Source organism: Fukomys damarensis, unplaced genomic scaffold (genome assembly GCF_012274545.1).
Source record: "Fukomys damarensis isolate Sample0158 unplaced genomic scaffold, DMR_v1.0_HiC HiC_scaffold_13, whole genome shotgun sequence".
In the NCBI taxonomy this organism is placed as follows: Eukaryota; Metazoa; Chordata; class Mammalia; order Rodentia; family Bathyergidae; genus Fukomys; species Fukomys damarensis.
Window position 1 is genome coordinate 10,036,898 of NW_022900925.1, and position 25,479 is coordinate 10,062,376.

Here is a 25,479-nt window from a genome sequence, read left to right on the forward strand (position 1 = left end):
ACTGCAATTAAACCTGAATACTGAGGTTTTAGTTTAGAAAAAACAACTGTTATCCGATGCTCGGCTTCTGGGGTGACTTAGCCCGTGTGCCAACACAGAGGGCTCTGTGTGCCTGCTGCAGCATGCATGCCATAGGTTCGCCACCCCTGGGCTAAGGGGTTGGAGGTAGGACATGATATGGAGGTTGGAGAGCTCACAGGATATTTAAAGAAAGAATAACACAAAGCAAGATTGAGGTGAGATTGAAGCAAGACCAGACCCCTTGAGTGCCAGAACTCAGGAATCTGAACTTTATTCTGGAGTCAGAGACCAGATACAGTTTTTGAGCCCAGGAGTTAGTATTGGAATTGAGGTTAGGGACATTGACTCTCAGTGGGTAGAAATTTGGATGAAAGAGGTAAGCCTGGTTGCAGGGGAATTGTTGGGAGGCCATGGCCTTGGACCATGTGAGTGTTAACAAGAACCTGAGCTAGTCTAAGGTACAGAGGTGGCTTCCAGAGCAATTCCCAGGTCTGCCAAAGTTTCATCTGGATTTGGTGACTGCTAGCTTTGGGAGCGAGGGAAAGGGTGGAGTCAGATGTGACATATTTAGCACTTAGCATGTGAGACCTTGTGTGGTGATTTATATAACCACCTGCCTCGCTATAGGGCCCCTTAGGGCAGGATCCAGCAGTATGGCAGGAGAAAAGACATAGCATCTGGGGTCATCCAGGCCTGGATTTGAATCTTGACATTGCTTCTTATAAGCCATGTGACCTTGAGCAAGGAACATCCTTTCTGAGCCTCAGTTTCTTCTTCTGTAAAATTGGGAGAATAGAAGTCCTACTGAGAGTGGTCATTTTGATAATATGATCAAATGAACAGTGCATGTAAAGCTCCTGGAAGTGCAGCAGACAAATTGTGAGCACCCTAGAAGTGGTTAGGTTATAATCTCCTTCCCCAGCTCCTGGCACACTCCGTCTGGCACCAAGAATACCTTTCTTCCCAAGGGACAGCAGACTCTAGGCCAACTTTGGGGGCAGGTTTGTTCATTTATCATTTTTTTTTCTTTTTGTGGCACTGAAGTTTGAACCCAAGCCCTCATGCATACTACTGAGCTACATCCCTAGCCCCTAGAAGTTTTTTCTCTCTCATTGTACTCTCCCATTGTACTATTCTTAAGGACAGAGACATGGCAGTTAACAAAGCAGACAAAAATTCCTGTCTTCATCTCCCTTGGGCCTACATTTGGAGATAAGTGAGCAGTCTTTTACTAAGTGCCAAGGAGAAGAATAAAGTAGAGTAGGGGGATAGGAAGTTCTGAAAGGTGGAAGTTGCCCAGGGAAGGCGACTTTAGGGTCAAGACTTAAAGGAGGTGGGGCAACAAGGCATGAGGCTATCTGGAAGAAAGAACATTCCAGAAGGAGAGAACAGCAAGAGGTGGAGCATGTCTGGTGGCTGTGCTCAGATCCCCACCTCAGTGGCACCTCTGAGGTCACACAGGCAGTCAAGAGTAGAGAAACGGTAAGAACAAACAAATAGAAACTTAAAACCACAGAGTCACCAAACTTACTTTGAAGCCCAATTTCTGCCTCTTTTCTTCACCATTTCCCCCCACCATTTTCCAGGTTGCAGTCTAAGATGAGGCACAGTCCTCCCTTGATATCCATGGGAAATTCATTCCGGGACCCTTTATGGATACTGAAATCCGCAGTTGTTCAAGTTCCTTATATAAAATATGGTGTGGTGGCATATGCCAGTAATCCTAGGACTTTGGGAGAGAGTGAGGCGGGAGGATTGCAAGTTGAACCAGCCTACACAACTCAGTGATTTGGAAAGATCTTGTCTCAAAAAAGGGGGTGGGATAGGGATATTACTCAGTGCAAAAGCCCTGGGTTCAATCCCCCGAATACCACACACACACACACACACACACACACATGCACAAAAGGGCATAGTATTTGCAGCTAGCTTATGTATACTTTAAATTATCTCTACTTATAATACTTAATACCATGTAAATATCTGTACAGTGTTAAGTAATGATGACAAGAAAAATCTGTACATGTACCCGATGCCTTTTTTTTTTTTTTTTTTTTGTACAAGGGACTGAACTCAGGACCTTCTGCTTGTGAGGCAGGTGCAGTGCCACTAAGCTAAATCCCTGGCCCAAGATGCAAATTTTTTGTGGGGGACGGTAAAGGGGATCAATTTCAGGACCTTGTGCTTTTGAGGCAGGTGGCAGAACCACAGAGCTAAATCCTCAGCCCAAGCCTTTCTTTCTTTTTTTTTTGTACCAGGGATCAAACTTGCCTCTTGTACTTGTGAGGCAGGCAGTGGAACCACTGAGCCAAATCCCTGGCCCCCAAGATGCAATTTTTAAAAGAATTTCAGTCCTTATTTGGTTGAGCCTGCCATTTATTAATTCATTTAATTTTTACAATGATCCCCAAAACAAGGAAATTTAAATACAGAGAGGTTAAATAACTTGCCTGAAGGAATGAGGATTTAGCTCAGTGGTGCCACACCTGCCTTGCAAGCACAAGGTCCTGAGTTTGATCCTCAGTACTGGAAAATAAATAAAAAATAACTTGCCTGGGTCATATAGCTAGTGTCTTACCCATCTCCCTTATAAGGCACTTACTACCAGTGATGGCAGTTGAACTCAAGAAAGCTTGGTCTGAGTCCTAGCTGAGTTAGCAACATGATCAGCGGCCAGGGTATGGAGATGTATATAGCTCAGTGGTAGAGCATGTTTTTAACCTGAACAAGTCCCTACATTTGTGCCCTAGTACCACCTAACAAAACATAACACCCAGGGACAAATCATCCCGCCATTACATTCCCTCAATCTGGAATGAGGTTATAGTATATAAGTTCTCTAAACCTGTTTCTTCATTGTAGTTATTTTGGATGTTGATATGATACAGATAAAATCCTCAGCACTATATTTTGTACATAATTATTTTACAAATGGCAGCTACAAAGACCCTGATGATGATGATGATGATGATGATGATGATGATGATGATTCTGGGTGATCTCTAAGGGTAGTCTAGCTTTGCATCTCTGTGGTTCTAAGAACCCCTAACAGCCCTTGTCCAAGTGTTGTTTCAGCTGGCACCTGCCTACTTATCTATATGATCATGCAGGTGAGGAGACTGAAATGGTGACTGGAATTGGACTCTGACTTTGCTCACCTGCTCAGAGCTACTACCTCCTGGAAAAAGGGACCTTTCTTGTTTTCACACAGATACCAAATGGGCTATCCAGGGGCTTCCCAGTAGATGCTATAGACATATCCTTCCTTATGGTATAGTGAAGTCATCAAGAACACAGGCTTTTGGGGCTGGGGATGTAGCTTAGTGGCACTGTGCTTGTCTAGCAAGCTTAAGGTCCTGAGTTCAATCCCTGGTACCGAAGTGAAGAACAAAAAACAAAAAATACAAGCTTCTGAACCAAACTTTCGGGGTCAGATTCCATCCCAGCTACTAACTGGGAATGTACTTTTGGGTGAACTGCCTAGCATGTCTGAATTCTAGTCACCTTAAAATGAGGGAGCTATCCTGGCATGGTAGTGGCATAGCTGTAATTCTAGAACCATGGGAGGCTGAGGCAGGTAGATCCCAAGTATGAGCCCACCCTGGGCAACTTAGTAAAATCCTGTCTGAAAATTAAAAATTAAAAAAGGGTTTGAGATGTAGCTCAGCGAGAAGGCCCAGGGTCAATCTCCAGTACACATACAAACACACAGACACATACACTTACGCACAAAGAAGAAGCTAATTGCTACCTTTCAGGGCAGTGATGAGAAACAAATGAAATAATGCAAATAAAATGCTAATTCCTGGGGTCTCTGTGGGCTAAGGAGCTATCATATAAGGGCATGAGAACATATCCTAAAGATGGGTAAAGCATTTAGCAGTCTAGTAATTTAAATACAGGATGACTGGGGCTGGGGATGTAGCTCAGGGGTGCTGCTGTCAGCCTTGCAACTGCAAGGTCCGGAATTCAATCCCCAGTACAAAAAAACCAAAACAAAACAGGATAACCAAAAGTTTGTATATTTTTTGTTAATTTTTATAAGAATATAATGAAATACAAAAACAATTTTATCAAATGTATTCAATAATTTTTCGGTATATGGTACACATTAAAACATTCAATACACAGCATGATGTTATAAGCTGGACAATAATATCTAGTCTCTGAATTCTTTTTGCATTATTATCATTCTTTGAACACACTTTACACTGTTGTGTTGGCCTTTCCTTTTTTTTGTGGGTGGTATAATTTTTTTTTTTTGTACTGGGGATCTAACTCGTGTCCTTGTGCTTGTGAGGTAGGCACCAGAACCACTGAGCTAAATTCCCAGCCCGGGTGGTATAATTTCTTTCTTTTTTTTTGGTACTGGGGATCAAACTCAGGTCCTTGCGCTTGTGAGGCAGGCAGTGGAACCACTCACTGAGCTAAATCCCCAGCCCAGGTGGTATAATTTCAAAAAACACCTACCCTCTAAACATAACGGTAAAGATGTTGATGATGGCTGTCTTGGTTGGCATTTCATTATCCTGTAGTTTTCAATTATTTGGTCTATTAGACCTAATCTAAATTGTAAATGACTTTTTGAACCCCCTTGTTTTGAATAAATAGCAAGCAAGTTCCATATTGTTTGGTCCAGAGGTGCATAAATATTTTACAATAATATTTTCCTCCTCCCTTTTTTTTTTTTTTTTTTCTTTTGGTACCAGGGATCGAACTCCAGCCCTTGCATTTGTGAGGCAGGTGGTGGAACCACAGAGCCAAATCCCCGGCCCCTCCTCACTTTTTGATTACAGGATAGCTTTTAGGTGTTGGTCAAATATGTTAATACCACCCATAGAAGAATTATAATCATTGACCACTACTGGAATATTTTGTTTTGTTTCTACTTTTTAAAAAGTTCTGTTATTTCTGTGTTATGAATAGTTGACAATAAGAAGACGTCTTTTTTGTCTTTCCTTTTTATAACAGACTTTTCCTCTCTGGTATGCCAACATTTTTCCTTTTTTCAGTTTTTTCTTTTGTAGATCTTTTGGCTCTTCCTTCCTATTTAGTCTCAGTGTCCCAAACTTGTCCATTTTGTATTGTAAAAGAGTATCACTGAGTTCTGGAAAAGTATAAAAACTATATCTAATGTACTTACGATAAGAGTTTTTATAGATTGTAGCACAAAATTATAGTTTTTTTACAAATAAAATAAATATGAATTAGTAAAAAGAAAGTAACTAGAACTTAATATTAAATTTCACTAGAAACAAACATTAAAGGTGAATCCAACATTCTAAATTAAAAAGTATGCAAAAAATAGTTAATGTAAAACAGATGTACACATGTATCTAGTGCAAACAAGAATTGACTGCTTGAGTTGGGCATGGTGGTGCACACCTATAATCCCAGCACTCAGGAGGCTGAGGCAGGAGGATTGCCATGAGTTTGAGGCCAGCCTGTGCTACATAGTGAGTTTAAAACCAGTCTGAACTGCAAAGTGATACCCTGTCCCAAACTGCACCCCCCGAAAAAATTGCTTGAAATGACACCTGCCCAAGCAATACTCAGTATAGTCATTATGTAAACAAACACTCTGCCCAAGCATTCTTTGGGGATAAACATTAAGTGGTTAAAACCCTTTCTCCAGGACTACTGACCTACTCACAACATAGTGACAAAAAGGGTTAACACTGAACCAGTTACTGGTCTGTGCCTGGTGCTCAGGTTTATTAAAAACTTTTATTGCCCTTGCTTAATACCTTCCTTCTTCCCATCCAAGAAAGAAACTTCCCTACACACACACACAGCCTTCACACTGAGCTACATCCCTAGCTGTTTTGTTTTTGTTTTTGTTTTTATGTAGTTCAGGCTGGCCTTAATCTGGAACTTGCAGCAATCCTCCTGGCTCAGCCTCCCAAGTGCTGGAATTACAAGCATGAGCCACCACACCCAGGGCCCAGCTCATTTTTGTTGTTGTTGTTTGAGACAGGGTCTCACTATGTAGTTGAAACTGACTTGGAACTCACTATGTACCTCAGGCTGGTCTCGAACTCACAGCGATCCTCCTGCTTCAGCCTCCCGAGTGCTGATATTACAGGCGTGTGCCACTATGCCCAGACCAGCTCATTTTTTGAGACTAATTTGATGAGTATAGTAGTCTGGTCTGGAACTTGCAATCCTCTTGCCTCATTGTCCCAGATTGCTGGAAATACAGGCCTGTGCCATGGGGAATTGAACTCATGACCTCATGCTTGCCAGGCAGGTGCTATGCCATTTAGCTAAATCCCTGGCCTTCCTCAGAGGTATCCTACAGTAATTATGAAGTGGGCTACTATAAGGAGAAGGCCTTTTTTTTTTTTAATTTTGTTTGTTTTGATTTTTGAGACAGGGTCTCACTATGTAGTTCAGGCTGGCCTTGAACTCACTATGTAGCCCAGACTAGCCTCAAACTTGAGGTGACACCCCTGCCTCACCCTCCTGAGTGCTGGGATTACAGGCATAGGCTACCATGCCCAGCAGGAAGGCCTTTTAGTCCAGGTACTATGGGTAATAAGTGGAAAAAGAATATTTTTCAGGTGGAGGGAATTGTATATACTAACTACTGATGCAGGATTCCTCTGAGGATATGTGTGATCCAGGGCATTTGGAAGGATGCCTACTCTCCTTTAAATGATCACAGCCCCAAGCTACATGCTCCCTGAATGAAGGGGCTTATTATGTCACTTTGGATAAGGCACTTGTATGGCTTTGGAATTCAGATCTTCAGCTGAAAAATGGGAACCCAAGATCCTGGCATGCCCACAGGTGAAACAGCTGTGGGTGCTCTCTGTGCTGGTGACTGCCATAGCTCACATTTAGGTTGCCTGCTACACAGCCCAACCCCCGTTACTGGGGATCAAATTCTGGACCTTGTGCTTGCCAGGCAGGCACAGGCTGTATCACTGAACTAAATCCCTGGTCCCAGCTAGTTTGGATGAGGCTCCCAGCAAGAGGTGAGTAGGGGCTCCATTTTTGTCCCTTTTATAAACCAGAGGCCTCAGTCACCAGGTCTCAGAGTAAGGAGTGGGACACAAGTCTTCTTACTTCTAGTCTGGGGGCCTTTTCAGTGCCCTGTGGAGATGGGCATGTGCCTGGCACCTAGGCCAGAAGCCTGTACAGTTTCTGGGGCTAGAGTTTTATGAGAAGGCCTTTTGGTCCAGTAAAAAAGCTCATGAAAATCTTTTTTTTTTTTTTTTTTTGAGATGGTCTCACTATGTAGTTGAGACTGAACTGGAACTCACTGTGTAGCCGAGGCTGGTCTCAAACTCACAGTGATCCTCCTGCCTCAGGCATCCAAGTGCTGGGATTACAGGCATGCGCCAATGTAATTAAGCCCATTGGGATAAAAAAAACCATGAAAATCAAAGATTTGCACCCTGAAGTAGTGTCAAAGAGAGGTGGTGATCTGACAAAGTTTTCTTGAGCCTATAGAATGGAACTGTGCTGCTATATTTTTTGGAAGTGAATTGAGAATATATATATGCAAATTTCTTGTTGCTGTACATCTCAGGGCCAACAAAACAAGGCTCTGCAATAATCTATGTGACCTCCTAGGGTTGATTGGACACAGCTAGACAAATAACAAGACAGAGGCTCCTGAAGCAGATCAGGGTCTGCAGAGCATCACAGGTGTGCTCTCTGACCCTGACCACTGCACTGCTGCCTACTTTCTGGGAACCTTTTCTTCCTGAGGACCATTTTCCACCTCTTCCTCTCAAATCCCCAACATGGTTTCTGTTTCTCCATAGAAGGAAGAGGACAGGCAGAAGGAACTTGCTGAGCCACTGCCCACTCCACTCCATGTTGGCTGTTCTCTCAGGTGAGAGGGTGCTGAGGGGACTGCAGCTGGGAAAAATTAGACCTAAGGCAGCAGGCCAGCAAGGGTAGCCATTTTGTATAGGTGAGGGAGTGCTGGGAAATAGCAGTAGTAGTGGGGCTTCCTCCTCTTCCTAGTGAGAGAGAGGTTTCCATTGCTTTGCTAGTCTGTAACATTGGGGGTCATGACTCCTTGACCTTCATCATGACCTGACATATCCTCGGCCTCTTCTAGCCCCATATATTTTTTTGTTGTTTTTTAAAGCCCCATATTTTAGTCATACTAGTCTTGGACCTTGACCAAACTTCCATAGCTAAGTGTTAACACCTGATTTCTGTGACCTGAAATTGTTCATCCTTCTACCAGTTTCTGACCAGCAGCCTCTGACCTCCCAGTTCATCTCCCTGGTCTCAGAGGCCCCTGCCCTCTGCCCAGCCTCTGAGACTCTCCCTGACCTCTTCTCCCCGTGTCTAGGCTGGCGCCATGCCCCCCCCTGCAGAGGTGACGGACCCGTCCCATGCCCCCGCCGTCCTGCGCCAGCTCAATGAGCAGCGGCTCCGTGGCCTCTTCTGTGACGTCACCCTCATAGCCGGAGACACCAAGTTCCCTGCTCACCGCAGCGTCCTGGCTGCCTCTAGTCCCTTCTTCAGAGAGGCCCTGCTAGCTTCAGCCCCACTGCCTCTCCCACAAGTTACTGGGGGTTCAGCTCCCAACCCTCTGACCACAGCTGCCTCTTCCTCCTCTTCCTCTTCATCCTCCTCTCCTTCTCCAGCCTCTCCCCCTACTTCATCCCCACCCCGGGTCCTGGAGCTGCCAGGGGTTCCAGCAGCTGCCTTCTCTGATGTCCTCAACTTCATCTATAGTGCCCGGCTTGCACTCCCTGGAGGTGGAGGGGACGGGGCAGCTGTGGCAGAGATCGGAGCTCTGGGACGGCGTCTGGGCATCTCCCGTCTGCAGGGCCTGGGAGAGGGAGGTGATGCCTGGGTACCTCCTACCCCAGCCCCCATGGCCTCCTCACAGTCTGAAGAGGACAGCTTTGGTCCTGGGCCTAAGCCAGATGGAGAGTGGGAGGGTGACAGGGCTGAGGCCCAGGCCCCTGACTCACAGCCCTCCCTCCCCCGGCGACCCATTCCTTGCCCCCAATGTGGAAAAAGCTTCATCCATCCCAAGCGGCTGCAGACCCATGAGGCCCAGTGTCGACGGGGGGCCAGCACTCGGGGCTCTGCAGGGCTGGGAACTGGAGGCTCTGGCCCTGGTGGTCCTGCAGGAGTGGACGCCTCAGCCCTGCCTCCAACAGTGGGCTTCCGAGGTGGCCCTGAACATGTGGTGAAGGTTGTGGGCGGCCACGTGCTGTATGTGTGTGCAGCCTGCGAGCGTTCCTACGTGACCCTGTCCAGCCTGAAGCGCCACAGCAATGTACACTCCTGGCGGAGGAAGTACCCCTGCCGCTACTGTGAGAAGGTCTTCGCCTTGGCTGAGTACCGCACCAAGCATGAGGTGTGGCACACCGGGGAGCGTAGGTGAGTGGCCTTGGGCCAGAGGGCAGGGAGGAGGGCTCAAGAGCCAGTACACAAGGACAAAGGAGGGAATGTGCAGAGCATGGGGCCTAGACAGTCACCCTGAGTCTGCCCTGTTTACACCAGGCCTCTGCTCACTGTCTCTCACCCATCTGCTTCCCTCCAGCCTCTCAGTTCCTCCAGCTGATGTTTATCAGCACCTCACCTGCCATGCCTAGCTTGGTGCTTTGGGGAAGGCCATGGAAGAAGAGAAAGTTGCCCTCCTAGGAGTAGACTGTGGAAGCACAGGCATGTCTACCAGTACTTACAATACGCATAACAAAAGCACCTGGTATTTCCATGGAGTGTTCCTGTTCATAAGTCATTCCCCGTTCTGTCATTCATGCTTCAGAAGACTTTGTGAGTCAGGATGTGTGACTAGTCCCAGTTCACAGATAGAATGCCTGAGGCCAACAGTCTCACATCAGTGGGGGGCACTGAGCTGGGCCTGGCGCCCCTCCCCCGAGGCTGGCAGAGTGAAGCAAGCAGCATGAAGGAGGGTGAGCAGGTGGCTGGGGGAGTTACAGTTTGAGGGCTGCTGAGGATGTGGGAAGCTGAGGCCATTTCAGAGCCTTGACTTAAGTGGCTCTTTTCCTGCCCTGTTCCTCCTATAAGGTATCAGTGCATCTTCTGCTGGGAGACCTTTGTCACCTATTATAACCTGAAGACCCACCAGCGAGCCTTCCATGGCATTAGCCCTGGCCTCCTAGCCAGTGAGAAGACACCCAATGGAGGCTACAAGCCCAAGCTCAATACCCTCAAGCTGTACCGCTTGCTCCCAATGCGGGCAGCCAAGCGGCCGTATAAGACCTACAGCCAGGGAGCACCGGATGCTCCCCTTTCTCCAGGCCTCCACACACCGGCCCCTGCAGCAATGCCAGCCAGCCCCCCGCCTGTACCCCCACCTGCCCCGGAGCCTGGCCCACCACCCTCTGTCATCACCTTTGCTCACCCAGCTCCCTCTGTCATTGTCCATGGAGGCAGTAGCAGTGGTGGTGCAGGGAATGGGCCAACCAGCACAGGAGGGTCCCAGGCTGCCTCGGTCATTACTTACACTGCTCCCCCAAGGCCCCCCAAGAAGCGAGAGTACCCACCTCCTCCCCCTGAGCCTGCAGCAACACCCATCAGCCCACCTACCACCACCATCAGCCCAGCTACAGCCGCAGGACCAGCCACAGCCACAGAGGAGGCCAAGGGCAGGAATCCACGAGCTGGAAGGATTCTGACTTACACAGCCAAGCCGGTGGGTGGGATTGGTGGGGGTGGGGGTCCCCCCACAGGGCCAGGCCGGGGCCCCTCTCAGCTACAGGCACCACCTCCACTGTGTCAGATCACTGTTCGAATTGGGGAGGAGGCCATTGTCAAGCGCCGCATCTCAGAAACTGACCTGCGTCCTGGGGAGCTGAGTGGAGAGGAGTTAGAGGAGAGCGAGGAGGAAGATGAAGAGGAGGAGGAAGATGATGATGATGATGAGGAGGAGGAGGAGGAGTCAAAGGCTGGTGGGGCAGACCAGCTCTGGAGGCCCTACTACTCCTACAAGCCTAAGCGCAAGGCTGGAGCTGCCAGTGGGGGTGGCAGTGGGACCGGCGGGATATCACGAGGGCGCAGACCAACACGCTGGAGGCAGAAGCTGGAACGGAGGGGCTGGGAGGAGACCCCGGCACTGGAAAGCCCAGCAGGGCGAGCCCGGAGTGAGCGGAGGCACCGCTGTGGAGACTGTGCCCAGACCTTTGCCACCCTTAGGAAGCTGCGAAAGCACCAGGAGGCCCACAGTGGAGACTCCCACGGCTCCAGGGCTGGACGGAGGCCTTCCACCCGTTTCACCTGCCCCCACTGTGCCAAGGTGTGCAAGACAGCAGCTGCCCTCAGCCGCCATGGGCAGAGGCATGCTGCTGAGCGCCCCGGGGGCGCCCCCACACCTGTCATTGCCTATTCCAAGGGCAGCACTGGCACCAGGCCTGGAGATGTCAAGGAGGAGGCCCCCCAGGAGATGCAAGTGTCCTCATCCAGCGGGGAGGCAGGTGGTGGTAGTGCTGCTGCTGAGGAAGCATCTGAAACTGCCTCACTCCAGGACCCTGTCATCTCTGGGGGTGAGGAGCCCCCAGTGGCAGGGGTGGGGAGCTATGTGTACCCCCCTGTGCAGGAGTTTCCATTGGCCCTAATAGGGGGCAGCCGGGAACCTGCTGGAGGTAGAGGAAAACCTGGGAATGAGGGGCTAGTGGGAGGTTCAGAGGGGGACCGGATGGAGGGGATGGGGGCTGCCAAAGTCACCTTCTACCCTGAACCCTACCCACTTGTCTATGGTCCCCAGCTCCTTGCTGCCTACCCTTACAACTTCAGCAACTTGGCCGCTCTCCCAGTTGCTCTCAACATGGTCCTACCTGATGAAAAGGGTGGAGGAGCCCTTCCCTTCCTACCAGGGGTCTTTGGCTACACAGTGAATCCTCAAGCAACACCCTCTACTCCCCCAACTCCACCTCCCCCAACCCTTCCTCCACCAGTTCCCCCTAAGGGAGAAGGGGAAAGGACAGGGGTTGAGAGAACCCAAAAGGGAGATGTAGGGTGAGCTCCAGGTCTACATCCCCTTTCACCAAATGCCACCCTCCCTGAACTTCCCACCACTATCAGCTCCCTGGCCTCTCCGCCCTTTGGGAGCCCTGCCACATTTTTGTGCAGGGACTTGGGGGCCCCTGGAGCTTAGGGGTCAGGCTGCTTTTCGTGAGATTGTAGTTTTCCCATCTCTTGGGAAGGGATCTTTGGTGGTGCCCCTCTCGATCTTCCTCCAGGGAATGGCCCCCATGAGGGGCAGGGCCAGATCCCATCCTTTCTCTAGCCCTTGGGGCAACTGAGCAATATATACTTATCTGAATCTCTCTACTCACAGCCCCTGCCAGCTCTGAATGTCTAACCTGCTCCCCTGATTCATAAATCTAGGGGGAAACCATCTCTGTCACCTAAAGATCCCCCTCATTCTGAAGCTTTATCTAAGCCTTCTCCAGATGTTTCCTAGCACATTCCATTATCTGTGGCCCAGCGCCTGGACCAGACCATTGTGATACTCAACCTACCCACATGGGAGCATGGCTTTGGATTCTGTTCTTCCCAAGGATGGCTTTCTTTGTCCCTGTTTCCTTCACATCAAGATGCCATGCCTTCCTTGCCTTCCATGCCTTTGAATCTTCCATGTTCCTTCCTGTAGTCCTAGAATTTGGAGATGGCCTCACCCAATCCAGGGCAAGGAGGTGTTAAGGAGAGGGCTACCCCTCTGTTCCATGGCTGAGCATTTTTCCAGCACAGGCCAGGGAAATCTTGACCCTCAAATCCAGTGAGGCCTAGATTCTTCCAAGGCAAAAGAGATGAATAGATCACATCTTCCTGCCTTTAAATATGGCCTCTTCTGGGCTAAGTTATATTTGTGGGCCAGGAGGGAAGAACTCCATATGGTATGGAGAAGGGAATCTACTTTTCTTTTCCTCTTTATCTTTTCCACCCTTTTTTCTTTTTATTTCTTTCCTTCTTTCTTTGACTTTTGTTTTGTTGTTTTGTTTTCTGATGGTTTCTCCCATACTAGACCAAATAGCCAGAAAAATGATGGGGTTTGAATGGGTGGGAGGTAAGCCCAAGATTTGCACATGACCTTCCATCCTTACTTTACCCCCATCTTCCCAAGTGTGGCTCTCCTCATCACTCCAGATGGTTTTGGGGGAACCATCCTACTCTTCTGGTGGGCTTTGGGGTATTCCCGCCAATTTTCCCTCCAAAATAGCACCTTACACCCCATCTTTGACTCAGTTCCCCACACCCAAAGATCCCAACCTAGGGATGGGGTGCAGGGACCTTAAATAGTCCCTAATCCCTAATTTGCACTAGTTAACCCTGGTCAGGGGTCCCTATATTTCCTTCTAGTGGGGGAGATGAAGAAATCTTTGCTCCTAATTCTCTTTGAAAACAGGGCCTTCCTGTTCTGTGATTGGCTGAACATTTCCCATCCAACCCACCTCTCCCACAAAACAAAACAGCTCATAGGGGAGAGCCAGTTTGGGGAAACAAATTTGACAAATGGGAATTAGAGGAGTGCAGTTTTAAAAGGGGGAAAGTTTGCTGTCATCCAAATGGCAGCCTTTCTCCCAGCTACTGTTTTTAGGGGCCAAGATGGCTGCCTTCTCAGGAACTGCTGAGAGGGCAAGATCATGGCTTTTGGAGGGAGGTGAATTTGGGGAGCACTAGGAGCATCTTCCTGCCTCCTTTTACCCTCCCAGCCTATAGGAAGGGGGACATGTTTGACAGCCCCTGAATGTTAATCATGGAGGAGTCATTCCTTCATTCCTCCTGTCTCTTTGCACTTTTCTTGGTCTTGGCCACAGCCTGAGTGAAGAATTTCCTACTGAATGTACCAACTTCCAATTTTTACAGAGGAAAAAGTTTCAAATGGGAAAAAAATGCAAAAAAAAAAAAATCACAAAAATTCCCACAAATCTTGTTTCTGGCACTTTAGAAAAACTGCGAAAAATACATAATAAAGACATATATCTACACACAAATTATATATATATACTGCGGAATCACAAGAGACTGAGGAAAGCCTAGAGGCAGGGGACAGGTATAATGACAGTCCCCCTATAACCTTCACCTGCGCTCCTCTGAGGCAAACAGGCACAGGAGAAGGAAGAAGTTTGAGAATGGACTGGGAAATTTGAATTTCAGAATAGGTTAAAATTCCAAAACCATGGCCATTTTGGAAGAATTGAGATTGTATACATTTATTTTTTTTGAAAATATGATTAAGGAAAATAGCTTTCAGAATTTGATAGTTGGACAACAAATGAAATTGTGGCAAATGAGATTAAAATATGTATTTGAGCTGGGGGATTTGAATATCGTTGAGTTTCAGATGTTGGAAATTTGGGGGTTTGCAATTTTGTTATTTGAAAATGATTAAGTCTTGTCAGCTTGTGCCCTCTTTCCCCATGTTCCCTGGGAAGAAGGGTGACAGCAGAGTGGGAATGCCACTGGTTCTGTGCCACAGCACGCAAGAATTAGAATTCTACAGACTCTAGCTCTACAAGTAGTGAGGACCCAGATTTAGAGAAACTGACCAATATTTATCTCCGCATTTGTGTGTGTGTCCAACTCCCTAGGCCAATAAACCAACGAGACAAATGAACTGTGCACTGTGCTCCACAGTGGAATGCCAGGTGCCGTTACTTGTGTGGCTGGTGGGTCTGGGGGAAGACATGGTGTCCTTGTCCCATAGGGGTCCTGAGAGTTGTAGTACTATTCGCCCTCTTAAAACAACTTTCAGGGCTGGGGATTTAGCTCAGCGGTTTGGTGGCCTGCCTTGCAAGCGCAAAGACCCAAGTTCAATCCCTGGTACCAAAAAAAGAAAAAAAAAAAAGACAACTTTCAGCAGTTCAGTAGGTACAAGACTTGCTGATTAGAAGTTTCACTGTGATTGTAGCCAGCTGACTTTCATCTGACCTCCCTGCAGAAATATTAACTCAGTTCACCTCATACAGCCTTCTCTGTATAATCCCGGGTACAAGATTGGTCTCCTTGAACAGTTTTGCCTTAAGCCAGGTCCAACCCTTTTCCTGTTTGTTAGTAAACTAAGGCACAGAATGTGTGATGCCCATGAGAGACATAACATTTCCCACTCTTAATCTTCCCATTGACTTCATCTCTGCCCTTCCTTCCTTCCCTATATCTTTTTTAGTATTATGAAAGAATAGTAAAATGAAGTTCATAAGGTGAACAGGGGCTTTGAAGAATTTTGGCACAAATAACCTTTACCATTATAGGCAGCCACTAATCAGTAAGTTGCTGCCAACATAATCAATTGTGGTATTATTACAGTTTTTGAATTTTTTTCCAAGAGAAGCCAGAAATCCAAATGTCTCAGTGAAATATCAAAAACAATTTTTTTTTTTAAGACAGGATCTTGCTGTGTAGTTCAAACTGGCCTTGAACTCATGGTGGTCCTCCTGCCTCAGCCTCTTCAGTGCTGGGAATACACACATGCCCAGCCTCCAAGATTTAAAAGTAGTAAGGTAACTGAAATGTGAAACTGTACAGGCCAACCAAAACACCCCGTTGATAAATTCTGATATGTATTGTCGGTATATACTATGGGCAATATACTTTTATTAGCTTCATTTTACAGATATGGAAACTGAGATACAAAGCAGTTTGGCAGTTTGAGCTCCAAAGGTAGAAACAGAATGGGAGTCTTTAAAATGCTTTTTTCTTTTCACATTAAAAAATGCCTTTTAGAAAACGTTTTCTCCCCATCCTAAATGTAGTACTTATCACAAAAGATAAATTACAGAAAGATAAAAAAGAAAAAAATGACTAGTGCCAACATGCAAATGTAGGCACTATTAATCGGTGTATTTTCTTCCAGAAGTTTACCCCTCTGCGTTCAACAAATGTTCAGAACTTACTGTGGGGTCAGGACCTCTGCAAGGAGCTGGGACATAATAATGAACAAGACATTTGCTGTCTTCATAAGGCTTACAGTCAGTCTAGTTCATGCTCCTTGTTCTGTATCATTGGGCAAGTAGGTTTTGACGTCCAGAGCGCTTCCTCAATACCCGAGAGTAAATAGCTGATATGCATGTCAGATGGGTCCAAGGCACCCTCCCTAGCCTAGAGACGAAATAACAGGGCTGGATTCCTATTGAAGGCAGAGCGGGGTAGGACCAAACTCTAGTTCAGCTGGCTGAGTGAGGATTTGGAACGCGGCCCTCCAGTCTTCAAGGAAAAGGGTCGGGAGGGGGCAAGTGGTAGGTGGCGTCTAGGAAAATGACAAGGGTCCCGACGCTCGTGAAGATGATGAAGGTCCACAGGAAGAGGCGATCCACTACCATGGCCACAAACTGCCAATCCTCCTTGAGCTGGGATTAGGCAGAGGAAAACCTTTGATCTCCAGGCCCTGACCGCAGGGGAGCCCATCCCCACAGCTCTGTACCTGGGGTCTTTCTACAGTGGGTCTGGGAAAAGTCCCCACAGTGCTAGAGAGATTCCAGCGTTGCAAGCAAACAAGCAAGCAAATAATCAGGAGGGAAGTAGGGGGCGGGACCACATGAGCAAGCCTCCGATCAGAAGCGAAGTCGGTACTAGGGGCGGGACCTAACTTCAGGGGTGGAACCAAAGTCACAGAGGCCCTCCCCTGCTCCACCCTCATTGGACTTACAGCATCGTACTCCTCCTGTTCCTGCAGCTGTCGAGCGATGTAGCTGATCGAGGAAACAACCTCTCGTAGCTCAGGAGGCAGCCCTACCACTGCTCGGTTTGGACCATCAATAAATCGTCGCAGGTCCGGAGCAGACAGTTCAGGCTGGAACCTGGAAAAGGCATGACTGGCCACACACCTTGCGCGAAGACAGAACAGCCCGCCCTAGTTACCCAGATCACATCCCAACTGCCTCTTCCAACAACCTGCCATTTCCCAAAACTCGAGAGAGCCCTTAGGGCCTCCCCGCCAGCGGCGATCTCTCCAGCCTTCTGCAACTCCATCCACCCGTCTAAGCTTTAGTTGCCACCTTTTCTAAAAGCAAGCAGTAGAAGAATACTACAACTCCCATGAAGCTCCACCACAACATCTTCGGTAAGCATGAGCTGCCAGCTTCCGCACAGTCTTCTGGGAACTGTAGTTCCCTCTCTCACTTTCATGTGACTAATGGGTGTAGGTCCTACCTGTTGGGTTTGGGGAAGAGAAAATTGCTCCGCGGCTTCCGAATGAAATATTCATCTGTTCCCCGACCCCAGCCACTTTCTGGAGAAAAAGAGTGAGGGGGCTCCGGCAGCTGGTCTCTCTCAGGTTTGGGTCTCTTCAGACCCAGGTACAGAGGGAGCTTGTGGATGAAGATCTGCAGAGTAGAAGATGCATATTAGAAAGGGCTGTCATGCATTCATACTACAAGAGAAGCAGCCAACCACCGCCACTCGACGTGCCCATTCTGGCACATGTGTGCACAGGGTCTGACACAGCTACACAGGCAAGAAAATGCAACCCTGAAGCCTTATGAGGTGTGCATGGGTGTGCATGTATGTGCTTGTGTGTGTGTGTGTGTGTGTGTGCGCGCGCACGTGTGTGGTTCTGGGGTTTGAACCCAGGGTCTGTCCACTAAGCTACATTCCCCAGCACACCTCACATACTTTATTTATTTTGAGACAGGATTTCACTAAATTTCCCAGGCTGAGCTTCAATTTGCAATTCTCCTGCTTCAGCCTCCCAAGAGTGCTGGGACTACAGGTGTGCACAACCATACCCAACTTTAAGAGCTCTTTCATGGATTGGGAGGCTCCTCAGAGGTTCTGAGGACTTCACTCTGATAGTCCCTATTCCTAAGAATGTTTTCCTGAGATCAAAGATGGTCAGTATTGATGAAAAGTATGAGATCTATGAAATGATAATGATAAGAGAATAAAACTAATTGTGCAGTGTTACAGTCTTGTGCACTCCAAAGCTCTACTCATTAGCTATAGTTCTACCTAACGTCTGTAAATAGGAAGTTGGGGTTGGTGGGAAGGAGGAGTGATACCTGGACAAAAAGCCAAATACCAGGATTGGGCATTAATACAGCTCGGAGGAGATCTCTCTTACCTGACGGACCCATAGTGGCATTTGGTGGGTGTGGGGTGAGCGGTGATGCAGATTGAGGACCACCACACTAAGGATCACTGAGAAGGTGACAAGGATCATGGTAAACATGAGATACTTGACAATGATGGGTACCGACAGGGAGGTCTCAGGCACTTTGTCCGCCAGGAGCAGCAGGAACACAGTAAGGGTCAGCAAGGCAAAGATTGAGAGCCCCATCTTCTCTCCTTGGAGGGCAGTGAAGGCAGAAGAATTAGGCTTTGTCAGAAGGAAATCTGTATGGCACAATCAGTGACCATGTTTTCCAGCTGACTCAAAGATAGGCTTTTTTGTTTTGTTTTGTTATTTTAATTTTTGGTACTGGGAATAAAACTCTGGGCCTCGTGCTTACCAGACAGGCACTATGCTGCTGAGCTATATCCTCAGCCCCAAAATAGGCTTTTTTAAAAGACAGGATCTCACTATGTAGTTCAGCCTGGCCTTGAAGTTGTGGCAATTCTTCTGCCTCAGCCTTGTGAGTTCTGGGATTATAAGCATGTGCCATCATGCCCAGCAAACATACATAGGCTTTTGGAAGAGCTATTTGCTTGCAAATCACTCCCAAATTTATTCTTCCAGCATGGACTTCTCCCCTGAACTCTAGACTCACATCCAAATAACTACCCACTTTCCTACTTGGATGTCCAATACATGTGTTAACATGTCCAAAAACCTAATTCACCACCAAGCTGCTCTTCCAGAGTTTTCCCCATCATAAGTGTCAAGACAAATTCTATCAAACTAGGTGTGGTAGTGCATGCTTGTAATCTCAGCACTGGAGAAAGTGCTAATGTAGCTAAACAAAGTAAACAAGTAGGAAAACAGGAGATGAAATCAAGGAGTAACAGAAAGGATTGTAGCCATAGTAAGAAGTTTGTTTTTTATGCTGGAAATGTGAAGGCATTAGAAGGTTAGAAAGAGGAATGATCTGATCTGATTTATATTTCAACAAGATCAGTCTGGCTGATGTGCCAAGAATACTCAATGGGGTCAGAGGCTGAAACAGACTAATTAGGAAGCCTTTTGAATTAGGACCTGAAATGGTGGCTGGGACCTGAATAGTAGACGTGATAAGTTATCAGTTTTAGAACATACTTTGAAGTTAGAGCCAATAGAGTCTGCTATGGGTTGGCAGGGGGAATAGGTGAGGGAAAGGGACGGAAAGGGAGTAAAGGAGAGAAAGGGAAAAAAACCGGAGTTGCAAACAACTTGATGGAGTTTGTCTTTTTTTGGGTGATGTTTTGTTTTTAACAGGACAGGGTCTTCCTGTGTAGTTCAGGCTGGCCTTGAACTTACTATGTAGTCTAGGCTGCCTTCAAACTCACAGCAGTCCTCCTGCAGCCTGTCAGGTATTGGGATTACAGGTGTGCACTACTATGGCCAGTGCTATTTTGTAATTTGTTCATTTTTGCCGTACTAGGGATTGAACCCAGGGTATTTGCACTAAGCTATGTCCCAGCCATTTTTGATTTTTGACAAGGTCTTGCTAAGTTGTTAAATAGCCTAGGCTGGGTTTGAACTTTTGATCCTCCTGCTTCAGCTTCCCAGAGTTCTGTTATTACAGGTATGTACTACCACATCTGGCTCTTGACACCCCCCCTTTTTTTTTTTTTTTTGGTACCAGGGATCGAACTTGGGACCTTGTGCTTGCGAGGCAGGTGCTGGCACCATTGAGCTAAATCCTTGGCCTTGACATCTCCCCGCCACTTTTTTGTTTTGGGTATTGAACTCAGGACTTTGCACTTACAACGCAGTCAGTGGAACCAATCCCTGGCCCCTGACATCCCATTTTTAAATTGCAATCCCTACTGCCATTCTTAATTCCTAACCTCTTTTTTTTTTATTTTATTTTTTTTGAGACAGGGTCTCACTATGTAGTTGAGACTGACCTGGAACTCACTATGTAGCCCAGGCTGGTCTGGAACTCACAGCAATCCTCCTGCCTCAGCCTCCCAAGTGCTGGGATTACAGGTGTGTGCCTCCACACATGACCCTAACCCTCTTTTTAAACTTTATTTTTCTGTTTAGAACTTGCTTTCTTTTAATATATTATATAATAGACTTATTTATTTTATTTATTGAGTTATTCCCCTACTAGAATGTAAACTCCAGGAGATCAGGGATTTTATTTTTTATAATTTACTGATGTATTCTCAAGGCCTAACACATAGTACAACTCAACAAATATAGTTGCACAAATGAAGGGACCAACCAACTTCTATAGCTCTTTTCAGGAATAATATACCAATTTGTTGTTGTTGTTTTTTGTCTATTTTTCTGCTATTGGGGATTGAACTCAGGATCTTGCACTTGTGAGGCAGGCATGGTGCCACTAAGCTAAATCCCCACCCACTGTTGTTTGGTTTCTTGAGACAGAGTTTCTCTGTGTAGTTCACACTGGCCTTGAACTCACTATGTAGCCCAGGATGGTATTGAATTTGTAGTGATTCTCCTTTCTCAGCCTCCCAAGTGCTGGGATTACTGGTGTGTGCCACCATTCCCGGCTAATATAACAGTTTGAAGGCTCCACAAATGAAATACTATACAAGCCAGGCTTGGTGGCCCATGCCTGTAATCCCAGCACTTGGGAGGCTGAGGCAGGAGGATTGCTTCAAGTTGGAGGCCAATGTGGGCTACATAGTAAGTTCAGGCCCAGCCTGAATTACATTGTGAAACCCTGTCTCAGAAAAAATAAATAAAACAAAACAAAAACTAAAAAAACCCGGAGTTAAGTATATCAGGTCTCTGAATCAGGTTGGCACTGACCAGAGTTTGAATAACAATACTGTCATGGGCCAGGGATTTAGCTCAGTGGTTCTGCTGCCTGCCTCTCAAGTACAAAGACATGAGTTTGATCCCCTGTGCCAAAACAAAAACAAAAACAAAAACAATACTGTCACTTTCTGTGTGATGTCAAACAAATAATTATACTCTCTCAGCCTCTTTATTGTATGCTATAAAATAGGAATAGTAATTCAGTACTTATCTTTTTTTTGGTACTGGGGATTGAACTCGGGTCCTTGTGTTTGCAAGGCAGGCCACCAAACCACTGAGCTAAATCCCCAGCCCCAGTACTTATCTTTAAATAGTTATTGTAAACATTAGAATTGAGTTAATACATGTAACATGTTAATTGTATTACTTGTAGCAAGTGCTCAAAAATAGCAAAAAACAAAAATAAACAAACACATTTATATAGAACTTACTGGGTATTAAGCATAGTTTCACTAATTCCATCAATCCTCAAAATAATGCTGTTCAGTAGAGACAATGATTATCTCCATTTCCAGATCAGGAAACTGACATACATAGAAATTAAGGAATTTTCCCATGGTTGCTCTGTTGCTACATTATAATTCCTCCTGGAGAAATGCTGACAGCTATTTCCCAGGGAAACAGAAAGTTAAGGCACTAGTGGGTACCTTTTTTTTTTTGGTACCAGGGATCAAACTCAGGTCCTTGCACTTGCAAGGCAGGCAGTGGCACTACTGAGCTAAACCTCCAGCCCTTACTAGTGGGTATTAAAGAGTGGGAGAAGGGGAGCTTGCCGAGAACAAGGAAAGGGAAGGAGAGCTCTTGCTCATTTCAGAATTGGAGAATTCCATGGAAGTGGAGAGTCCATGGCTGAGGGGCTAGGATACTAAAGAGAAGAGTTCTGATAGCACTGGGTGGAGGAAGCCAGAAGCAGAGGGGTTGCAGAGCTTCCTCAGTTCTACTTGGTGGGAAAGAAAACCTGGGGTTGCTGAAGTCCAATCCATGATGGTTTGGTTTGGCAGGAAAATCCTTTCTGGATCAAAGCTAAACAGGAAGAAGCTGAGCTAACAGTGAGGAGGGCTGGGGTCCCTTCCTCCTTACCTGCATCTGGTGGCAGGTAGAAGACGAAGATGGCCAGGAGAGTGATGAGGATGCATGGGGCAATGACATTGACCAGGTAGAAGAGAGGCTTCCGGCGGATGATGAGGTAGAAAGTGACTTCTTGATGCTGTCCTTCCCTCCCTCCTCTGGGGTCTCCTGGAGGCTGGATTAGTCTGGAGGGCTTGTGGATAATCTCCCATTGGCCATTTTCTGATGGGAAGGAAGGGAACACCAGTGTTGGAGTTGTCCTTGTCAAGACTAGCTATGTCCCACTCTGCAGGGCAGTCTATTTCCTTGTTTGTTTGTTTGTTTGTTTGTTTTTTGGTACCCAGGTTGGAACTTGGGACCTTGTGATTATAAGGCAGGCAGCAGAACCACTGAGCTGAATCCCCAGCCCTTTTTCGCTTTATTTGAGACAGGGTCTCACTATGTACTTGAGACTGACCTGGATCTTACTAGGTAGCCCAGGCTGGTTTGGAACTCACAGTGATCCTCCTGCCCAAGCCTCCCAAGTGCTGGGATAACAGGCATGCACTACCAGGCCCAGAATGGCAGTCTATATCTAATAAACTTATTTATGTCTCACTTTTCACATTCATAAAGTGTTGATAGAGGTCCCTATCTTGCTAACTCCACAAGGTTAGACTGGGCATCACTGGCAGAGTCTATTGCATTAGAAACTGGAAATCAGAAAGCCTGCAGATGTGGAAGCCATGTCCACTCACCAATGAAAGTCCCTTTGTGAATATAGATTTCCTGCTGCTCTTTCCCATCAGGACCCACACCTGTGTGCAGGCTGATCTCTGAGCTGTCATAGCTGTAGGAACTGAACACCATGGTGCAGTTCTGCCAGTCAAAGGGGAAGTAAGTGACCTGGATGGAGAAGAGAGTCATTCCATTTGCCAGAAAACAGGCCAAGGCTTAGGGAGTTTGGGAGTCATCAGAGAGGTCATAGGCTTTTGGGGCACCAAGGAGATAGGGATCACCAGGGGAGGTCCCAGAGAAGAGGGGTCCTAGAGGAGATGGAGGGATATTAAGGGAGGCCACTGGGGAAATGGAGAAGGGTCATGAACATGACTGGATGTCAAAAAAGATGTACAGAGAAAAGGACACTTAAGGGAAAATCAGATGGACAAATGAGAAATGAGGCCATCAGGAATGGTGGAGGGGGGATGGGAACCCCTGAGGAGTCAAGATGTCTAGGAGAGGGAGAGCTTTTAAGAGTTCTTTGAGCTTCTCAGGGAAGGTCTCAGGAACCTGGATGCTGCAGCTGCTGCGATAGAGGCCTGGGGGCTGCCAGCGCACTGAGCCATCGGAAGACACCACGACGTTAATATCCAGAGCCACGTCAAAATTTCCATCATTGCTGCAGGGAAGAGGTCCTCACATCTGAGACCAGGACTGTTCCGCCGACACCACCCCCCTCGCAACCACGCCCCGGGCCCCGCCCACTCCTTAGCTAGTACAGATCCTACTTGTTCAGCAGCACCACGTCAGGTAGCCACACGGACTCGGCTGTGATTCGGAGCATATCAATGCCATCGTGCTCCTCGGGATCCCAGCTCAGCCTGTAGTCAGTCCATTCCTGCGGAAGCAGACTCTGAGGAGCTGTTCCGGGCTGCAGGCCCGGGAAAGGAATGCAAGAGATGGGGCAAGCATAGGCATGGGCTGTGGGGTAAAGGGGCCTTTGCTCATGGGACCCACATCAGCTAATTTATCCCACTCCCGCCTTTGCTCTGGGTCCCAGTTGCTTAGTCTGTAAAAATGAAGAGTTGTACTAGCTAGCCTCTAAAACTAGGAGGTTTTTTTGTGCCCCCCCCCCGAGACAGGGTCTCACTATGCAGTTGAGACTGACCTGAAACTCACTGTGGAGCCCAGGCTGGGCTCGAACTCACAGCGATCCTCCTGACTCAGTCTCCCAAGTGCTGGGAATTCAGGCGTGTGCCACCACGCCCGGTTTAAACTGCTTTTCAAACTGCAATTCTTCACTTCTTTGTGGATGGTGAGTCAAATTTGTGGCCCAAACCAGTGTTTAAAAAAAATTAGAATGAAAAACGTACTCCCATACATATTGTTTCATGAAGTTTCTGGTTCAGTTATAAACATGTTTTCTGAGGTCATGATTCAAGACCACCACCAGGCGTCGTGGCACATGCCTGTAATCCCAGTACTAGAGAGGCTGAGGCTGGAGAATTGCCAAGAGTTAGAGGCCAGCCTGGACTATATAGTGTGTTCAGCAAGCCTGAACTTTTACCCCGTCAAAAAAAAAAAAAAAAAAAAAAAAAAAAAATCCTCCCACTCCTGCCTTAGTACTGGAGACGGAAACCCAGGACCTTTGCCCTGTCCTAATTCCCTAGGTCTTTTTATTTTTATTATTTTATATTTTGAGACAGGGTCTGGCTAAATTGCCCAGGCAGAGCTCAAACTTTTGACCCTCCTGTCTTAGCCTCCCCGAGGGCTGAGATTATAGGAACTAGGTCACCACGTTTGGCAGGAGATTGTAAAGGCGGAGGGATGCCCTTCCCACCCCATCGGTTCTCCATACCAGGTCTAAGTACACCTTAGTGCTCATTTCTTCATCCTTCTCGTTCTAAAAGAAAAGTTAAAAGGGTAGAGGCAAAGTGAGATGGAGAGAAATTAGGGGGCAGTTCCACCGCTCTCCGAAGTCTCCACCCCCATTGTCTGAGGCCCACCATCTGGGTCCAAGCCCCTGCTCCTAGGAGGAGCCTTAGTTTAAGCCCCTGCCCTATCTACCTCGGCAACACTCTTCCTGCTGTCAACCCTCTCAGGCTGTTTACCTGCTAACCTCGCTCCGGTCTGGCCCCACGCCTGGCTGTCCTGCAACTCCCCTTCCCAGCTCGTACCTAACGCCTCCAACCCAGAATCCCCGCTAGCTGCTGTTTATTTACTGGTTGAGCACCAGGCTCAGCCCCACCCTGTCAGAACTTGTGCGTCCCTGCCTGAAAGTTCTTCCCCCAGCCTGTCCACCCTCCGGGTTCCATTTCAACCTCTGTCCCCAGGCGGGGACGTCACCCTACCTGGCTCTGCTCTGGGCCTGGCCCACAGATTCGTTCATTTGTCGAACTTCTGTCCAATCTCCGCTAAAAGCTAGTCCTACTCTCAGCCCGACCTCGCCTCAGGCCGGGTCCTCAGCCCGACAGTCGGTCCCGCCCTGCATAAAGCCACGCCCCAGCGGACCCGCGGCGGGTCCTCAAGCCCCAGCGTGCGCCCTCACCAGGCTGATGAGTTGTGCCAGGATGAGCCCAATGCTAACCCGGACACGGTCTCCCACTTCCCGCGCCGGCCTCACCGAGCTATCATAGTCCGAGAAAAGTTTCTCGCGGAGTCGGCCCTCCCCTTCCGAGCTTAGGGCGCCTGTAGGAGAGCATTAAGTGAAGCCCCGATGCCCGGCCACAACCGTTGCAGTTGTTACAGCCTCTTCGGGGCCCAGACGGACTTACCTGGGGCGATCAGCGCCCCTAGGACTCCCAGAAGCAATAGCAGTGCCCCTGGGGTCATAGCCTGGCCGCGTCCCTCGGTGAGTTCGCTCCTTGAGCCGCCGG

At 47.6% G+C, this 25,479-nt stretch overlaps 2 protein-coding genes across 4 annotated transcripts; one reads left to right on the forward strand and one right to left on the reverse strand.

The window, feature by feature from the left end:
- Positions 1 to 16,724, forward strand: Zbtb4 (zinc finger and BTB domain containing 4). 2 transcript variants are annotated; one of them, XM_010614858.3, is made up of 5 exons: positions 1 to 1,022; positions 7,797 to 7,867; positions 8,339 to 9,384; positions 10,036 to 11,510; positions 16,640 to 16,724. In XM_010614858.3, exons 3-5 carry the CDS (start codon positions 8,348 to 8,350, stop codon positions 16,657 to 16,659), a joined length of 2,532 nt encoding a protein of 843 aa, XP_010613160.1. In that variant the 5' UTR covers positions 1 to 1,022; positions 7,797 to 7,867; positions 8,339 to 8,347; the 3' UTR covers positions 16,660 to 16,724. The 2 variants fall into 2 exon arrangements, with proteins under 2 accessions (XP_010613160.1, XP_010613159.1); XM_010614857.1 differs by lacking the exons at positions 1 to 1,022; positions 16,640 to 16,724 and having other exon boundaries at positions 10,036 to 14,456.
- Positions 15,582 to 25,479, reverse strand: Chrnb1 (cholinergic receptor nicotinic beta 1 subunit). 2 transcript variants are annotated; one of them, XM_010614859.3, is made up of 11 exons: positions 25,378 to 25,479; positions 25,152 to 25,291; positions 24,462 to 24,506; positions 23,392 to 23,501; positions 23,174 to 23,282; positions 22,642 to 22,789; positions 21,917 to 22,126; positions 18,026 to 18,249; positions 17,116 to 17,288; positions 16,613 to 16,763; positions 15,582 to 16,313 (listed from the first exon to the last, which is right to left on the reverse strand). In XM_010614859.3, the coding sequence occupies exons 1-11, from the start codon at positions 25,433 to 25,435 to the stop codon at positions 16,173 to 16,175; spliced, it is 1,509 nt and encodes a 502-aa protein (XP_010613161.1). In that variant the 5' UTR covers positions 25,436 to 25,479; the 3' UTR covers positions 15,582 to 16,172. The 2 variants fall into 2 exon arrangements, with proteins under 2 accessions (XP_010613161.1, XP_010613163.1); XM_010614861.3 differs by lacking the exons at positions 25,152 to 25,291; positions 25,378 to 25,479 and adding an exon at positions 24,715 to 24,930 and having other exon boundaries at positions 15,583 to 16,313.

Bases quoted from the DNA above. Each gene is read 5' to 3' on its own strand.
- Zbtb4 (XM_010614857.1), top strand. From the start codon at position 8,348: ATGCCCCCCCCTGCAGAGGTGACGGACCCGTCCCATGCCCCCGCCGTC. The intron at 9,385-10,035 runs GTGAGTGGCCTT...TCCTCCTATAAG, and splicing joins TGGCACACCGGGGAGCGTAG to GTATCAGTGCATCTTCTGCT.
- Chrnb1 (XM_010614859.3), bottom strand. From the start codon at position 25,435: ATGACCCCAGGGGCACTGCTATTGCTTCTGGGAGTCCTAGGGGCGCTG. The intron at 22,127-22,641 runs GTGAGTGGACAT...CCTTCCCATCAG, and splicing joins TCACAAAGGGACTTTCATTG to AAAATGGCCAATGGGAGATT. The intron at 16,314-16,612 runs GTAAGTCCAATG...GCCTAATCCCAG, and splicing joins AACAGGAGGAGTACGATGCT to CTCAAGGAGGATTGGCAGTT.